The sequence below is a fragment of the Dromiciops gliroides genome, chromosome 3 (assembly GCF_019393635.1).
Source record: "Dromiciops gliroides isolate mDroGli1 chromosome 3, mDroGli1.pri, whole genome shotgun sequence".
Taxonomy (NCBI): Eukaryota; Metazoa; Chordata; class Mammalia; order Microbiotheria; family Microbiotheriidae; genus Dromiciops; species Dromiciops gliroides.
The window spans coordinates 41,102,852-41,117,854 of NC_057863.1; the positions used below are offsets into that span (position 1 = coordinate 41,102,852).

Sequence of the window (15,003 nt, forward strand, 5' to 3'; positions counted from 1 at the left end):
CTCCTTTAGACCCTCTCGAATGTAATTTTAGAGAATGGAGTTGTCCTGTCTGTAAAATGGGATGGGGGAGATGCCCTCTGAGGGCCCTGCCAGCTCTAGGCTCTGCTTCTAAGTCGCTTTCCCCTCTCTAGGCCTCATTTCCCTCTTCTGTAAAATGAAGGGAAGGAGGGGGATGGCACTAGTTGACCTCTTAAGTCTCTTCCATCTCTTGTCTCTACGAGACGGGGTAGGCAAGACTGTGATTCCTCATAGGCAAATACTGTCATATGCGAAAAGGGCCTGATTCTAAGAGCCCGCAGCCCCGAGGCTTCTCTCCGGCTCCGTCCCCCCCTTCTCTCTTTGGGTACTCTCCTCTCTGGGGCTGACCCTCCCCCCTGTCCCAGGCCCTCCTTTCCCGCCCCCGCCCCCGCCCCCGCCCCTTTGCTCGGGGCTCGAGGAGCAGATGCGCCCCCCTCCCCTCCCCTCTCCTCCTCTCCCCTACCCTCCCCATCCCTGCCCCTCCTGCCGCTGCCGCCGCGGCCGCTGCAGCTGGTGATGCGATTCGCCATTGGATTAAAAATAGCCTGGTCCCCCTCCCTGCTCTCCCGCGCCCCGCCCCGCCCGGGCTTTGGCCGCCTCGCGCCGCCCGCCTGCCCCCGTCTGCTCGGCCGCCCGGGCCCTGCAGCCCCGCTGCCCTGCCTCCGCCTCTGTCCGAGCCGGTGCCGCCGCGGCCGCCGCCTCCTCGTCCTCTGCGTCCTCCTCCCGCGCCCGGCTCCCGCGCTCGGCCCCCGCTCCCGCCCTCTCTCCGGCCCTCCCGCGCGCGCGGAAGCATGCAGCGGGCCGCCCTGTTCGGCAGCCCCGGCGGCGGCCCCGGAGGCGGCGGCGGCCCGGGCCCCGGCCCCGGCCCCGGGAAGATGGCTGCAGGAGATCTCGGGGAACTGCTGGTCCCTTACATGCCCACCATCCGCGTCCCCAGGTCCGGGGATCGCGTCTACAAGGCGGAGTGCGCCTTCTCCTACGACTCCCCGGTGAGTGCTGGCCAGGGGCAGGCTGGGCGGCGGGGGCTGGGGGGTGGGGGTGGGGGGTTCTGTCCGAGAGAGCCATCGATGTTGGCAGTCAGCCCTTGCTAGGACCCGGGCTGCGGGGACGCCCCCCCCCATCACTCTCGGGGTTGGTGCACAGTGCACCCACCTCGCGCGTCCACTTTGGGGAGCTTTGGAACTGAGTACCCTCCCCTCCAAGCCCCCCAAACCTTGGGCTGCGGGAGCAAGGGAGTTGCGGCCGGGATCTCTCCTTCCGAGCCAGCAACCCGAGCGCCCTAACTGCAGCTGGCTTTCTAGGCTAAGGATTGGGGCCCCCTCACCCACTTCCCAAACCGGCCCCAACCCGGTGAACCCTCCCAAGTACACAGTCTATCCTCTGCCCCCAGGGCTCCCGGGAGTGGATAAGCACTCAGACACACACTACCAGCACCTTCTTTTTCTGGGATTGTCGATTCTGTTTAGGGATTCCTAGTCCCTGGACCAGCCAGCCCTCCAGAGTTCTGAGTTCGGTGATTTCGGTGGTTCTCCTCCACCCCCCTTGCTTCCTTTCTGAATGACAGGAAAAAACAGTGATTTGGCCCAAGTCGTCCTGGGGTTTCGAGTGCATCGTGATTACTTTTCTTTCGCTAAACTTCCTTCCCCCACCTTCTCCCCCAACGTGAAGTTTGGGGCTTGAAACAGACCAACACAAATTGGAAAAAAACTTTAACCCAAATCTTGGCCTCAGTGGCGAGAGGAGGAAGTGAAGGGTGGATTACAGTTGTCAGGGCCAAGCGTGAGTGGTTGGCTTGTGGCTTTCAGATTTCCACGGTTTTTGTGAGTGTGTGAAATTAACAAACAAACAAACAACTGAGCCCCCCTCTGAGGCGTCAGAAAGCACTTCCCAAGTCACTCAGCTGTGTGGCGTTTATCATGTCTTTTTGAGGACTGGTTATTTTTACCCACACCCTTTGGAGCTCATATGTCATCCAGCAGGTCTCCCTCTCTCTGGCTGCAGGGGGAGTTGTATTGGGGAGGGGGTGGGCTGGCTGCCTCTCTCCTGCACTTAGCAGCAAAGCCCTAAGAACCTTTGTCATACAGCCCATCGGGAAGGCAGAGCGGCTTGTGGGACACTCCAGAGACTCGGCTTACTGCCCTGCTAGATTTTGTTGGTTTCAGAGTGCTTTTTGCTCCCTGCCTAACTGGGGACATTCAAAGGAGCGTAAGCTTAATGATCTGGTAATCTGACCCTCTTATTTTGCAAATGAGAAAAGTGAGGCCGGAAATAGTTTTTGTGGATCCTGACAATTTGTGAACTGTTAGCTATTTTTCTTTTATGACTTTTGATTGAGATCACAGGATTACGGCTGATCATAGGGATTGTCTTTTGCCTGTCTTTGTCTCTTCAGTGCTTAGCATAGTCCTTGGCACATAGTAGGTGTTTAATAAATGTTTATTGGCTAATGGACTAATGAGTTGGGCCGGACCTCAAAAACCTCCTTTTTACAGGACAGGCGCCGGAGGCCTGGAGAGGTTAGGCGGCTTGACACATAGCAAGTAGAAGGAACAGCGCTTCTCTAGAGTTCTACGACTTGAAATCAATTTCCCGTTTCCATCCACATAAGCTGCTCGTTTCATTTTAAACCTGAGGAGTCTTTCGGAGATTTTCTAGGACCATCCCTTGAAAACTTGATAGTGGTTCATTCTTAATCCTTGGGCCTCTATTGACCATGTTACCTGAGGCCACTGCCAAGAAGGCCATTAGAATTTCCTCCGATCAACAACATATTTTAAAATAACAGATTTTTGTGTCCCGAGATTGCCCCGGTTCCTCACCCAAGCTCCTAAAAGGCTTGAGATGGATGGGCCTGCCCATGAGGCAAAAGTAACTGGCCTGTTAGTATAGTGCTGAAAAAAAAAAGACCCCAGAACTTCCTGGATTTCTTAGAATTAACTTGGTGGCATGGTGAATTGGAGGGAGCTGGATTTGGAGTGAGAGGTGCTGGGTTCAAATCCCAGCGATGCCACTTCTTACTAATGTGACCTTGGGCATATCACTGTATTTCTCTGGGATGCACTTTCCTCCTTGTTAAAATGGAGGATGCTGGGGCTCTTTCCAGCTCAATGTTCGGTATTAATCCAACCTCTCTGTTTAATGTAGAATAGGGTGCTCATGAATGAGGGTTTCTTTCAATAAGAGTCGGTTAACAAGCACTTATTAAACTCCTATTTTGTGCCGGCAACTGTGCTGAATGCTCAGGATACAAATAAAGGGAAAGAACCCAGGCTGTTCTCTGAAGGAGCTCACAGTCTAATGGGGGAGACGATATGCAAACAAGCAGGTACAAACAAAATGTGTTCAGCATAAATTGGAGATTATTTTCGAGGGAAGGCACTTCCATTAAAAGGGGATTGGGAAAGGCTTTTTGCAGAGGGTAGGAATTTAGTTGAGACTTCAGGGAATACAGGAGGTGGGGGGTGGGGAGAGACAGAGAGACAGAGAGAGACAGAGAGAGAGAGAGACAGAGACAGAGACAGGGAGACACACACACACACACACACAGAGAACGAACAACGGGCTTGGGTGAGGGATGGAGGGGACAGCCAGTGAAAATGCCCAGCAGTTGGAATGTTGTGTTCAAGGAGGCCAGCGTCATCGGATTGAAGAGTATGTGGAGACAAGGGTCAAAAAAAATATGGACAGGTAGGAAGGGAGCAGGTCAGGAAGGTCTGGAAAAGCCAGAGAAGATTTGAGATTTGATCCTGGAGGTGACCGCCGATGGAGTTTCTGGCCTAGGCGAGTTTTAGGAGGATCATCTTGATGAATAAGTGGAGGCAGGGAGACCAGGCCGTTGTCCAGGCATGACTCGGTGTGGATGGGCGCCCAGGTGGTGGCCACCTTAGAGGAGAGAAGGAAACATTCAGAGATGTTGGGGAGTTGTTTAGTACGATACAATATAGCAAGCAGCCCTCTCAGAAAACAGGCATTTTAATCACTGTCCCGGTCTGGTGGAAGCGAATGTTTAAGAGGGATAAAAAAGCACGTTGCATTCAAACCAACAACGATCTTCTCTTCTCAGCACCTGCTGTTTGTAGGATTATTTTGCTGGGTGCTGGGAATACAAAGAAACATGGAAATCAGTCCCCACACAGACGAGTAAATACGAATTACACACAAAGTAATTGCCGAGGTTGGATGGGGGAGAGAGAGAGAGAGAGAAAGAGAGAGAGAGAGAGAGAGAGAGAGAGAGAGAGAGAGAGAGAGAGAGAGAGAGAGAGAGAGAGAGAGAGAGAGAGAGAGAGGGAGGGAGGGAGGGAGGGAGGGAGGAAGGGAGGGAGGGATGGAGGGAGGGAGAGGACCTTCCTCTGAGGGGAGGAGGTTCTCCGTAGGGAGGAGCATCTGACCTCAGCCTTGAAAGGAGCTCGGGATCCTAAGATGCCGAGGCGAGAAGGGTGTTCAGAGTATGATTTAGGGTCGAGTGGCGCTGTGGATAGAGCGTCAGACCTGGAGTCAGGAAAATTTAAGTTCAGATCCCTTAAGAGCCATGTGGATCTGGCCAAGGAACTTCACTGCTCTCGCCCTCAATTTCCTCATCCGTAAAATGGAGATAATCATAGAACCTGCTGTGAGGATCCCACGATAGAACATCGGCAGAATGCTCAGCAAACGGAAGAGCACCTTAGCTATTGTCGTTATGAGTGTGGAACTAGAAGGAAGCTCAAAACCATCGACTGCAGACCAAGGTAGCAATCACAGCAAGTAGCAGTAATAGCTAACATTAGCATAGCACCTACTATGTGTCAGGCACAGGGCTAAGCCATTTACAATTATGATCTCATTTAATCCTCACATCAACGCTATACATTTGTCGCTATAATTATCTGTTTTACAAATGAAGAAACTGAGGCAGGCAGAGATTAAGTGACTTGCCTAGGGTCATGCAGCTAATAAAGTCGTGGAGCTGGGATTTGAACACAGTGCTTATAATTCCAAATAAGGAGATCCTACCAATGTCCCACATTCTCTTCCACTTCCCCTAGAGGGTTCATTGAGAATGATGGTGAATCAATGCATTTTTTCAATCTGTATGATAGATAAGGAGGAAGAGAAGGGAGTTTTTTTGCTGTTGTGCAGGGGAGACTTGGTGGAGAGGTGAGAGATCAGGCTTTTGTTGCTGTTTGCTCAGTTGGGTCCAACTCTGTGACCCTGTGGCAGCAATGCAACCCATGGGGTTTTCTTGGCAAAGACACTGGAGTAGTTTGCCATTTGTTTCTTCAGTGGATTAAGGCAAACAGAGTTTAAGTGACTTGTCCAAGGTTACACAGCTAGTAAGTGATTGAGGCTGGATTTGAACTCAGGTTTAAGAATTAGGCAGATCTACATTCATACCCTGCCTCTGACACATACTGGCTCTGGGACTCTGAACAAGTGACTTAAGCTCTCACTGCCCTGGGAAGCTCTTCTGATTCCAAGTTGCAGAGCAGCTACCAGACCTATATTGGTGGATCCAGGTTCCTGATTGGGAATTCCCTATAAATCTTGATTCAGTTCAAAAAGATGAAAAAAAAGTAACCTAGTACCTCATCTAGTTCAATGTTTGATAAGGTATTTTTTTTTTTTTGATAAAGACAGTTTTTTGTGATGCTCTTCAACTCTAGATAACTATTTTCAATTGTATTTCCCATAAAAAGTCTTGTTCTGAAATGGACTTTTTGGGGGGTATTTAGAGTTGGGTGGGACCTTAAAGATGATCTGGCCCAACTCTTTCATTTTTATCACTGAGGAAACCTAAGCCCTGAGAGATGGCAGGCCTGGGTAGAAGTAGCCAGGATGCAAACCCTACCTTTCTGTCTTGAAATCCATCATTCTTTCCATGATCTACTGGTACCTTAGAGAATGTGAGTGCTGAAATTTTGGACAGCCCTCATATCCTCCCAAAGAACTGACCACCTCTTGTGTCAAATCACCTTGTGATTTAAAAAATAAGAGCCTGGCTAATCTGCTTAACCATCACTAAGATCAGTGATTTTCATAGCTACATTAACCTACGTTCTATCCCTATTGAACCACCCCTGTTCATTTTCAAGGTGTGCTACTTTGGGATGAAAAATTGGTTTTATTGAAGTTTGGAACGAGTGAGTGAGTGAAAATATGTGTGTGTGTGTGTGTGTGTGTGATGTCCAAAGAAAAATGTGTGATTCCTTAAAGGTGTGTACAGCTGTTCTGTTTTCAAATATCATTCTCAATTTTATGAGCCAATAGGGGAGACTTGTGGCATTTTATTGCTGCTGATAGCTAGCACTTTATATAGCACTTTAAAGTTTGCAAAATGCTTTGCAAATATTATCTCATTTTATATTCACAACAACCTTGGAAGTTATGTGCTATTATTATCCTCACTTTATAGAAGAAGAAACAGAAGCACAGAGAATTCAAGTGATTTGCTCAGGTGTCACACAACTGTGTCAAAGGCTGAATTTGAACTCAGAACTTCCTGATTCCCAGTTCAAGGCTTGATCCTCGGTGCTTCTTGAAAGCCACCGATCCTATCAGACTGTCTGCATGGCCCTGACATTGGGAGAGGCTGGGACATCAGTTTGATCACTGGTTGTCATTTTTTTTTTTGTAACTGGAAGGGAGAGTCCTCCCCACCAAACTTGATTCTTTAACTGTTGCAGTTCCTTCTTTTCTTTTTATCCTTTCCATCCCTCCCCTTCCTCTCCCTTTTCTCTTTTATCTCTCTCTTTTTTTGTGGGGTAGTGAGGGTTTGAGGGGAAAGTGCTGACTCTGGAGACAGAAGAGCCCCCCATGGTGTGATCTCTTGCAGTTTGTCATTCAGTCAACAAACTTTTTTTGTGCAGCCTATGGAACAACAATAGTCCCTCCCCTTCTGGGAGTTCACAGTTCAATGGACTGACAACTTGTGAATAAATAGGTACACAGAAGATCTAACCAGAACAGATGAGAGGTGATCTCAGAGGGGTAGGTAGGAAGGGGCCAGGTTATGAAGGACTTTATAACCAAACAGAAGACTTTATATTTGATCATGAAGGTGATGGAGATCCGTTGGAGTTGACTGAATGGTGGGATGATGTGGTCAGTCCTGCACTTAAGGAAGATCACTGACAGCTGAGTGGAAGATGGATTGGAGTGGGAAGAGGCTTGAGGCTGGCAGATCAACCAGCAGACATTGCAGAGGTCCATGCCTGAGACAATGAAGGCTTGAACCAGAATGGTGCTTGTGTGCCTGTTGGGAATGAGGAGAATACAAGAGTTGTTGGGAAGGTAGACAAGACAAGGTTTGGCAACAGATTGGTTACGGTTCATCGAATACAATGAAAATGTCTAGGGTAACAGCTAGTAGCTTATAATTTGCATAGTAGAGTATGAGGTATAGAAGATGGAGTGCTGGCTTTGGAGCCAGGAATCATAAGATCATGTTTAGAACTGGGAGAAACTTTAAAAGTTATTGAGTCCACACCCTGTTAACAAAAGGAGATTTACATATCCATAGCAGGGGAAGGATATTCACAGCAGGAGGGGCATATTTATTGAGGGTGTAGTTGATTCAAGTGAGCAAATGGTCATTTTCTTCTACAGTTCATTTTTACAGATGAGCAAACTGAGGCAAACAGGGTTAAGTGACTTGTCCAGGGTCACACAGCTAGTAAGTGTCTGAGGCCAGATTTTAACTCAAGGAGATGAATATTCCTGATTTTGGGCCCAGTAGTCTATCCACTGAGTCACTTCGCTGTCAGGATTTAAAGTCACTTCTTCCTGACTCCAAGTCCAGGCTTTATTTATTATACTTCTGAACTGCATCTGAAGAATGTCCTTAGGACCTAAGAGGATAAACTATAAAATGGGCAATCTGCGTGGATCATAGAGAGTTCACGGGAACATTAAGAATCCCCTACTCCAGTCCCCTTATTTTACCAAGGAGGAAACTGAGGTTCCTAGTGGTGAGGTGACTTGCTCCAGGGAAGATAGGTAGGAAGTGGCCAGCAGAGTTGGGATCTGGACCTGCATTCTCCAACTCCCAGTCCACCCAGTGATTGCTCAAGAATCCAGTAGCTCTGACCTCTTGTTTGGTGGGACCATCCTCTCCTTTGAAGAGAATCTAGTAATAAATTAAAGAGATATTCTGTATTCCTTGTTAGTACTTAAAAAGACAGATGGCTTGATCAGTGAACTGCTCTGTCTCTCCATACCTGATAGGACCAGTTCTCAGATGAGCCTATTATTGTATTTAATAATGATAATAATTAATAGTAATGGTTATAAGGACTAGATTTTATATAGCACTTTAAGGTTTTTAAAAACCACGTTTACAAATATTACCTCATTTGATCCTCCCATCAACCCTGGGAGGTGGTGATGTTATTATCTCCATTTTACAAATGAGGAAACTGAGGTTACATGTCTCAACCAGGGTCACACAGTGTCTTAGCTTGGCTGTCAGCTCAGGTCCTCCTGACTTTAGGCCTAGGGCTCTATCACTGTTACCAGCTGGCCAGATTAGCTGGTCTTTTAGCTTGGTAGAAACCTGTCCATGTTTCTGCTTCACTGACATCTCTGAGAACTCTGGATCACTTTGATATTGCAAGGAAGCATCAGAATAGGACTTTGGGAAAGATTTTATTACTCACAGAGAATACATTGACATTTTCCTCACTAGAGTTGCCATTCGAAAGCCTTCTCTTGAGTTTTGTTGTAAAAAGCATGATTGGGGGCAGCTAGGTGGATAAAGCACTGGCCCTGGATTCAGGGGGACCTGAGTTCAAATCTGGCCTCGGGCACTTGACACTAGCTGTGTGACCCTGGGCAAGTCACTTAACCCTCATTACCCCACCCCCCAAAAAAGCAGTGGGATAATTAGTAATAATAACATAATTATAATAGCTAACAATTACATAGCACCTGCTATGGGCCAAACACTGTACTAAGCACTTTACAATTTTTATTTCAATTTTATCTTATTTGATTCTTACAACCACCTTGGGAAGTAGGTGCTATTATTATCCCAATTTTACAGTTGACTAAATTGAGGCACACAGAGATTAAGTGACTTGTCCAGGGTCACATAGCTAGTAAGTGTCTGAGGCCAAATTTACATTCTGGTCCTCCTGACTCCAGGCATATCTACTGTGTCACCTAGCTGCCCCCAATTGCACTCATGGCTTTTATGCATTCAGATTTTCATCCTTGTGGTGGATCTGGAACATTCTTTTTATTGTCATCTTAATCTCAACATCAACAAATTCAAACTCAAAGCATATGCTTACCTAAAAGTTTATATAGTGTGTGCAGCCTCCATTCTTCTCTGTCTTCTCTCTGGGCTCATTCATTCCCCCAACCCACAACTACACTCCTCTTAGAAGGCCAGCTGCCACAACTCTAAAGATTTTAGGGATAACTTTGGGGAGTAGCTATTCTTCTATCAGCCTAGTTCACGATCCTCTATTGGTATATTTCCCAATAACAAATCAGCCAGCAAACTCAATTTTTAACAAAAGCATTTACTTAAAAAACAAATCAAGAATAATAATCACACGATTTTTCACTCATAAACTTGGGGTACACTCTCCTGAAAATTTATGCAGATTCCATTGGGAAGAATGGACCCCAACTTCAAGCATTATGACAATGAAGCACATATTTAAAGAACACTTGTTGGACACTCACAACTCTGGAACTGTGGGCCTCAATTGTCCTCAAGACTTTACCACTGGACCAGGCCACTTCACCCTTGGGCCAGGCTTTTTTTTTCCTCCTGCTGATGAGGTAGTTCCACATTCTTTCAAAAAGGACAGATTTATCCTTGGAATTGTAGAAGCTTCTCCAATTCTGTCTTGGGTAAGTCTTGAGGGGTTTCTATCATTCAGGCAGCAGGTGTTAGAGCAGAATTGCAAAGGCTCCTTTCCACTAGTCTTTTCTTAGACCAACTTTTCTTCTTCTGGTCCGGATGACTTTAAAGAGATACCTCATTCTAGCTCAGGTTAATCAGTACATTACCAAATCCTTAGCTCTGCTGGCTAAGCCATTACCAGATATTATACATTTTTCCTACAATCACAAAATATTTCTGAAAGTTCAGGATTCTCCAGCTATTAGGTCCAACATTCTCCTATTTATCATATGCAAAGGAGTAGCTGGGAAACAGCAGCACTGAGGCATTCTTTGCCTTGGGAAATGTATTGTACCTGACTGCTGCTTTCTGAGTATTTTTTGTATACAACTCACATTAGTATTTGTCTTTGCTCCTTTCTCTCAGTCAGAAAAATTATCATTTCTGAAAATTACTTATAATTGGCAAAACTTCCAAGATTTATATCAGTTTCTTGTGTGTGTGTGTGTGTGTGTGTGTGTGTGTGTGTGTGTGTGTGTGTGTGTGTATGAGAGAGGCAATTGGGGTTAAGTGACTTGCCCAGGGTCACACATCTGGTAAGTGTTAAATGTCTGAGGCTGGATTTGAACTCAGGTCCTCCTGAATCCAGGGAATAGATTTTCCTAACATCAAACCTACATTTACTTCTCTACATCTTTCATACAATGCTTCCGGGTCATCTTCTGAAGTGACCTCAAAGCAGTGAATCCTAACCTTTTACTTGATTTCAAGGCTTACTTTCCCTTTTCTTGAAACTTCAAAACTTTGATAGATCTAGGATTTCTTTAATGTAGGTAGTTTGTTCAGTGGTGCAGATCACAGCCTATGCATGCTTGCTATTTCTAAGCAGTTATCCATTTTCTCCAATAAATCCTCCACTTGGAGGTGCTCCCCCACCTTGTTGGAAGTAACCCTTCTGGGTCATTTGATATTATGTAGGTATCATTAGAACATTATAGATTATCTATTGTGTATCCTTTACTCTTGCTTTGTGACTGTCCCATCACCTTTAATGGTCCTACATATTTTTCATATCTTCCATGCCTCTTTTGGTATCCAAATCTAAAATATCTGTGTCAATACATATATATGATTATATAGTCAAATTAAAGTGAATTCACATTAGTTTTATGTTAGCTATTGGGGAATTCTATAGTACTGTGTAATTTTATTCCAATCATTACAGTACCTTTTAAAACAACTGAGAACATTACGGGCTTTGGAAATCCCTATACAAATATCACTTGGTGAAGGTGGAGACAGTAACATATGGGAATCAGTTAAAAAAAATATGCATGATTAGCTGGAAAAGAAGAAAAATCAGGGGAAAAATGATAGTAATGATAAAATATTTGAACAACTGACACATCAAACAGGGATTTGACTTGTTTAGACCCAGAGGGCAGAATGAGGAGCAATGGGTAGATTGCAGAGAAGCAAATTTCGGCTGGATAGTAGGAAAAACTGACAGTTTCAGCTCCCAGAATTGAAATGGGCAACTTTGAGAGGTGGGCTTCTCCACTTTGGAGGTCTTCAAGGAGAGGTCAAATGGGTCTGTTTTGGGGTATGTTTTAGAGGGAATTTTTGTTCAGGTAGGGGTTAGAATGGATAGGCTCTGAGGTTTCCTTCAATTCTGTGATTCTTTGGTTATGGGCACATCATTTAGAAAGGACATGGATAAGCTTTTGGGATCATTGCATGTGAGCATCTGGAACTAGGAACCTTTGACCTAGAGGGAAGTGTTCAAGGGCACACAGTCACTTTCTTCAAATATCTGAATGACTTTTATGTGGAAGAGGGATTAGCCTTTACTTTTTGGTCCCAGAAGGCAAACTGGGAGCTATAGGTAAAAGTTGCAGATATTGAAATTTAGGCTTGATGTCAGGAAAAAAAGTCCTGATCATCAAGCTGTACAACACTGGAATATGCTGCCTTGAGAGGTAGTGAGTTTCCTGTTGCTGGAGGTCTTCAAGCAAAGGCTGGATGGACACATGTTGGGGGTGGTTGGTTGGTTGGTTGGGCTTTTTATTTTTGTGTGTGTGGTTTGTTTGTTTTTGTGGTCGTGGTTGTTTGTCTTTCATTCTTTTTTTTTGTTTTGTTTTTTTTGAGGGGCAATGGGGGTTAAGTGACTTGCCCAGGGTCACACAGCTACTAAGTGTCAAGTGTCTGAGGCCGGATTTGAACTCAGGTCCTCCTGAATCCAGGGCCGGTGCTTTATCCACTGCGCCACCTAGCCGCCCCCGTTTGTCCTTCATTCTTAAAGAGGACCGTGAAATCGGGAGGTGATGTCTTGACTTGCACTGAATTGGATTTAAGTGAGGGAGGGCTGTGCAAAGTCACCAGCCTCACTCTGTCCTCTGGAGCCATCTGGATCCAGTGGCAAGATATAGATCAGTATGACCCAAGATGGCGCTGGATGCAGTGGGAGACTTTGCCCTTTTTAAGTTTAGGTCTTTCCCAGGTCTTAGGTTGTCTGAGGTAAGGCTAGGTAAGAAATGAGCAAAAGAATAGCCTCTTTTACCTACTTTAAAAAATGTTTGGTATGGACCAGACTAAATGACCCCTCCAACTCTTGAGATTCTGGGTCACCAGGAAGCTCAGATGTTAGGCTTTTCTCTTCTGGAAAAATTACTTGGGTAGGGAGCAAACTATTCCTCTTGCTTTATATTTGATTTTAATAATAATAGCTACCATGCCTATAGCCCTTTAAGATTTACAAAGTACCTTACAGACAATGAGGTAAGTGCTGTCATTATCTTCATTTTACATATGGGAAAACTGAAGCAGAAATGTTAAGTGACTTGTTCAAGGTCACTTAGCTAGTAAAGGTCTGGGGCAGGTATCTAACCCAGGTGTTCTGAGTGGCATTCTACTGCCTATGTCTTCTAGGTGCCTCATTTCTCAATGTCCAGCAGTTCTCTTTTCTGCAATTCTATTTTCATTTGGTTCCTTTATGTTCCAGCACAAATAATTATGAAGCTGCTTGCCTTTTTGTTTGGGCAGTGCTATGTTTGAAAAGGTGCCACTTTGATTTTTTTTTTTTAATAGAAAAGATGTTCCTTATTCTGCAGCCTTACTGGGGGCATAGTTAACTTCTAATCAACTGTGTAACCAGCCGCTGGATAGACATGTTTTCCTTGAAATTATAAACTACTAAGAATTTACAAACTACCAGAATAAGGAGAAAACAACAAAAGTAGCAAGGCAAAGGGATTTTCTATGTTAGATCATGAATGGCACCTGAGACATACTTTAGCATAAATTTTGAGTCATACTTGCTTCTCAACTCATTTAAAGAATCCTCTTCCTTAATCTCTTCCAAAAAATAAAGTTGGTCCTCTTTCTCTCCCTCTAGCCTAAAATTTCTAGTGCATTATTTTAAGAGCAGTATAGACATAGGTTCATAGACTTAGTCCTGAGACCAAAAAGTGTGGTCATTTTTGGCCCAGACCACTTGTCCAGGGTGACATGGCCAGTGTCAAAGGGAGGTAGGCTGTCTTTGCAAGTCATGGATGATAAGATTTTGAACTGGAAGGGACCTTAGAATTCATTTAGACTTAGAGGTGTCAATGGTGGCCTGCAACACTCCTGAGTGGGGTATCAGATTAAAATGTAAAGTTAACAAAAGAAAATAAAAATATATTAGACTATAGATCACATGAATATGTGGTTTTTTGAGGCAATCTGTGGCTTGCAGGGATCCTTATGTATGGTTTTAGTGGCTCCTGTTTCTTTGTTTGCCGTCACTGATCTTGGCCACTTCCCTCATTTTATGCTTATGGAAAATGAAACTTAGAGAGGGAAGTGACTTGTTCAGGATTACTCAAGCATCAAAGAGTTATTCAGCCCCAGATTTTATAACTTCAAAGCTTCTAACATTAAAGCAGACTTTCCTTGAAAGTCTTCAAACCATACTAGCTGTGTGACCCTAGGCAAGTCACTTAAGTTAACCCTCATTGTCCTGCCAAAATTAAAAAAAAGTCTTCAAACCAGGTCTGGAGCCCCCTTGTAGGGTATATTGTATGTAGAGAGGGGCTTCTCATCTGTGTATACATCGGACTAAACAACCACCAACATACCTTCCAGCTCTTAGATTCTCTTCTCATCTTCTTGAGCCACCGGGTATCATGAAAGACAAAGGGAAGCTGCCTGTGGTTATATTTATTGTTTGGAAAGTTGGAAGCCTGGCCCACAAATGAGTGAATGAAAACCCCTTTGTTAAGGGTTTATAGTTGCTAAGGATATTAATAGAAGACCAAGGCAGTTTTGGATCTCAAGGAGCTCTCACTCTCGTTGAAAGAGAGGAAGCACACACAAGAGAGTTGAGCTTCAGGGTGGGTGGCAAGGGCCAAGGAGTTGGGGGACACTGGCAGGTCACATGGCAGGACTTGAAGAGCTAGAGGGCTTCCACCTTACTAGAGGGATAGTATTTGGTGGCTTCCAGCCTTTCTGATCAAACATATCACTGCCTTAGATACATATTAGTTAAGGTGTGCCAGTGCTAGTCACTTAATCTCTATCTGCCTTGGCTTCTCCATTTGTAAAACTATTGTAAATTATTATTGTAAAATTACATCACTTGATCCTTACATTATTGTAAGAGCACATAGCACCTACCGCTTACAGTAATGTAAGGATCAAATAATATAATGTTTATAAAATGCTTTGCAAACCTTAAAATGCTACAGAAATGTGAGCTATTATTCTTATGATTAATATATTATCTATAATAATTATGATAACAGTTGTTGGCATAATATATTATCAGTACTATAGTAATAGATTAATATAATTATTATAACACCAGTAATAATAATAATAATAATAAAACTGCTAAGGTCCTTTTCAGCTTTAAATCTATGGATTCTGTGAGAGATCTGCCTTTACAGCATCCTACTTTTCAATAATATGAAAATTCTCTGGACTGGCCTGCTTTTTTGTCAATAGCGCAATACAAATGTAAATGGGAGTACCTGTTTTTCAGGTGCATTCTCTCCCAAATAAACACCTAAATATATAGACTTTGAGAGCTAGCATGAAGACTTGGGTTCAAAGCCATCCTCAGATACTTTCTAGCTGTGTGACCCTGGGCAAGTCACTTAAATGTTCAGTTC

General features: G+C 44.6%; 1 protein-coding gene across 3 annotated transcripts in view; it reads left to right on the forward strand.

Moving 5' to 3' along the window:
- The first annotated feature begins 644 nt into the window (after positions 1-644).
- The window catches only part of USP13 (ubiquitin specific peptidase 13), a 133,830-nt gene continuing 119,471 nt past the window's right edge, over positions 645-15,003 (forward strand). The window contains exon 1 of one of the 3 annotated variants that reach the window (XM_043990775.1): positions 645-1,007. In XM_043990775.1, coding sequence (XP_043846710.1) covers positions 810-1,007 — 198 coding nt within the window. In that variant the 5' untranslated portion in view covers positions 645-809. The remainder of the gene's footprint in view (positions 1,008-15,003) is intronic. The other 2 variants (XM_043990774.1, XM_043990776.1) reach the window with 2 other exon arrangements.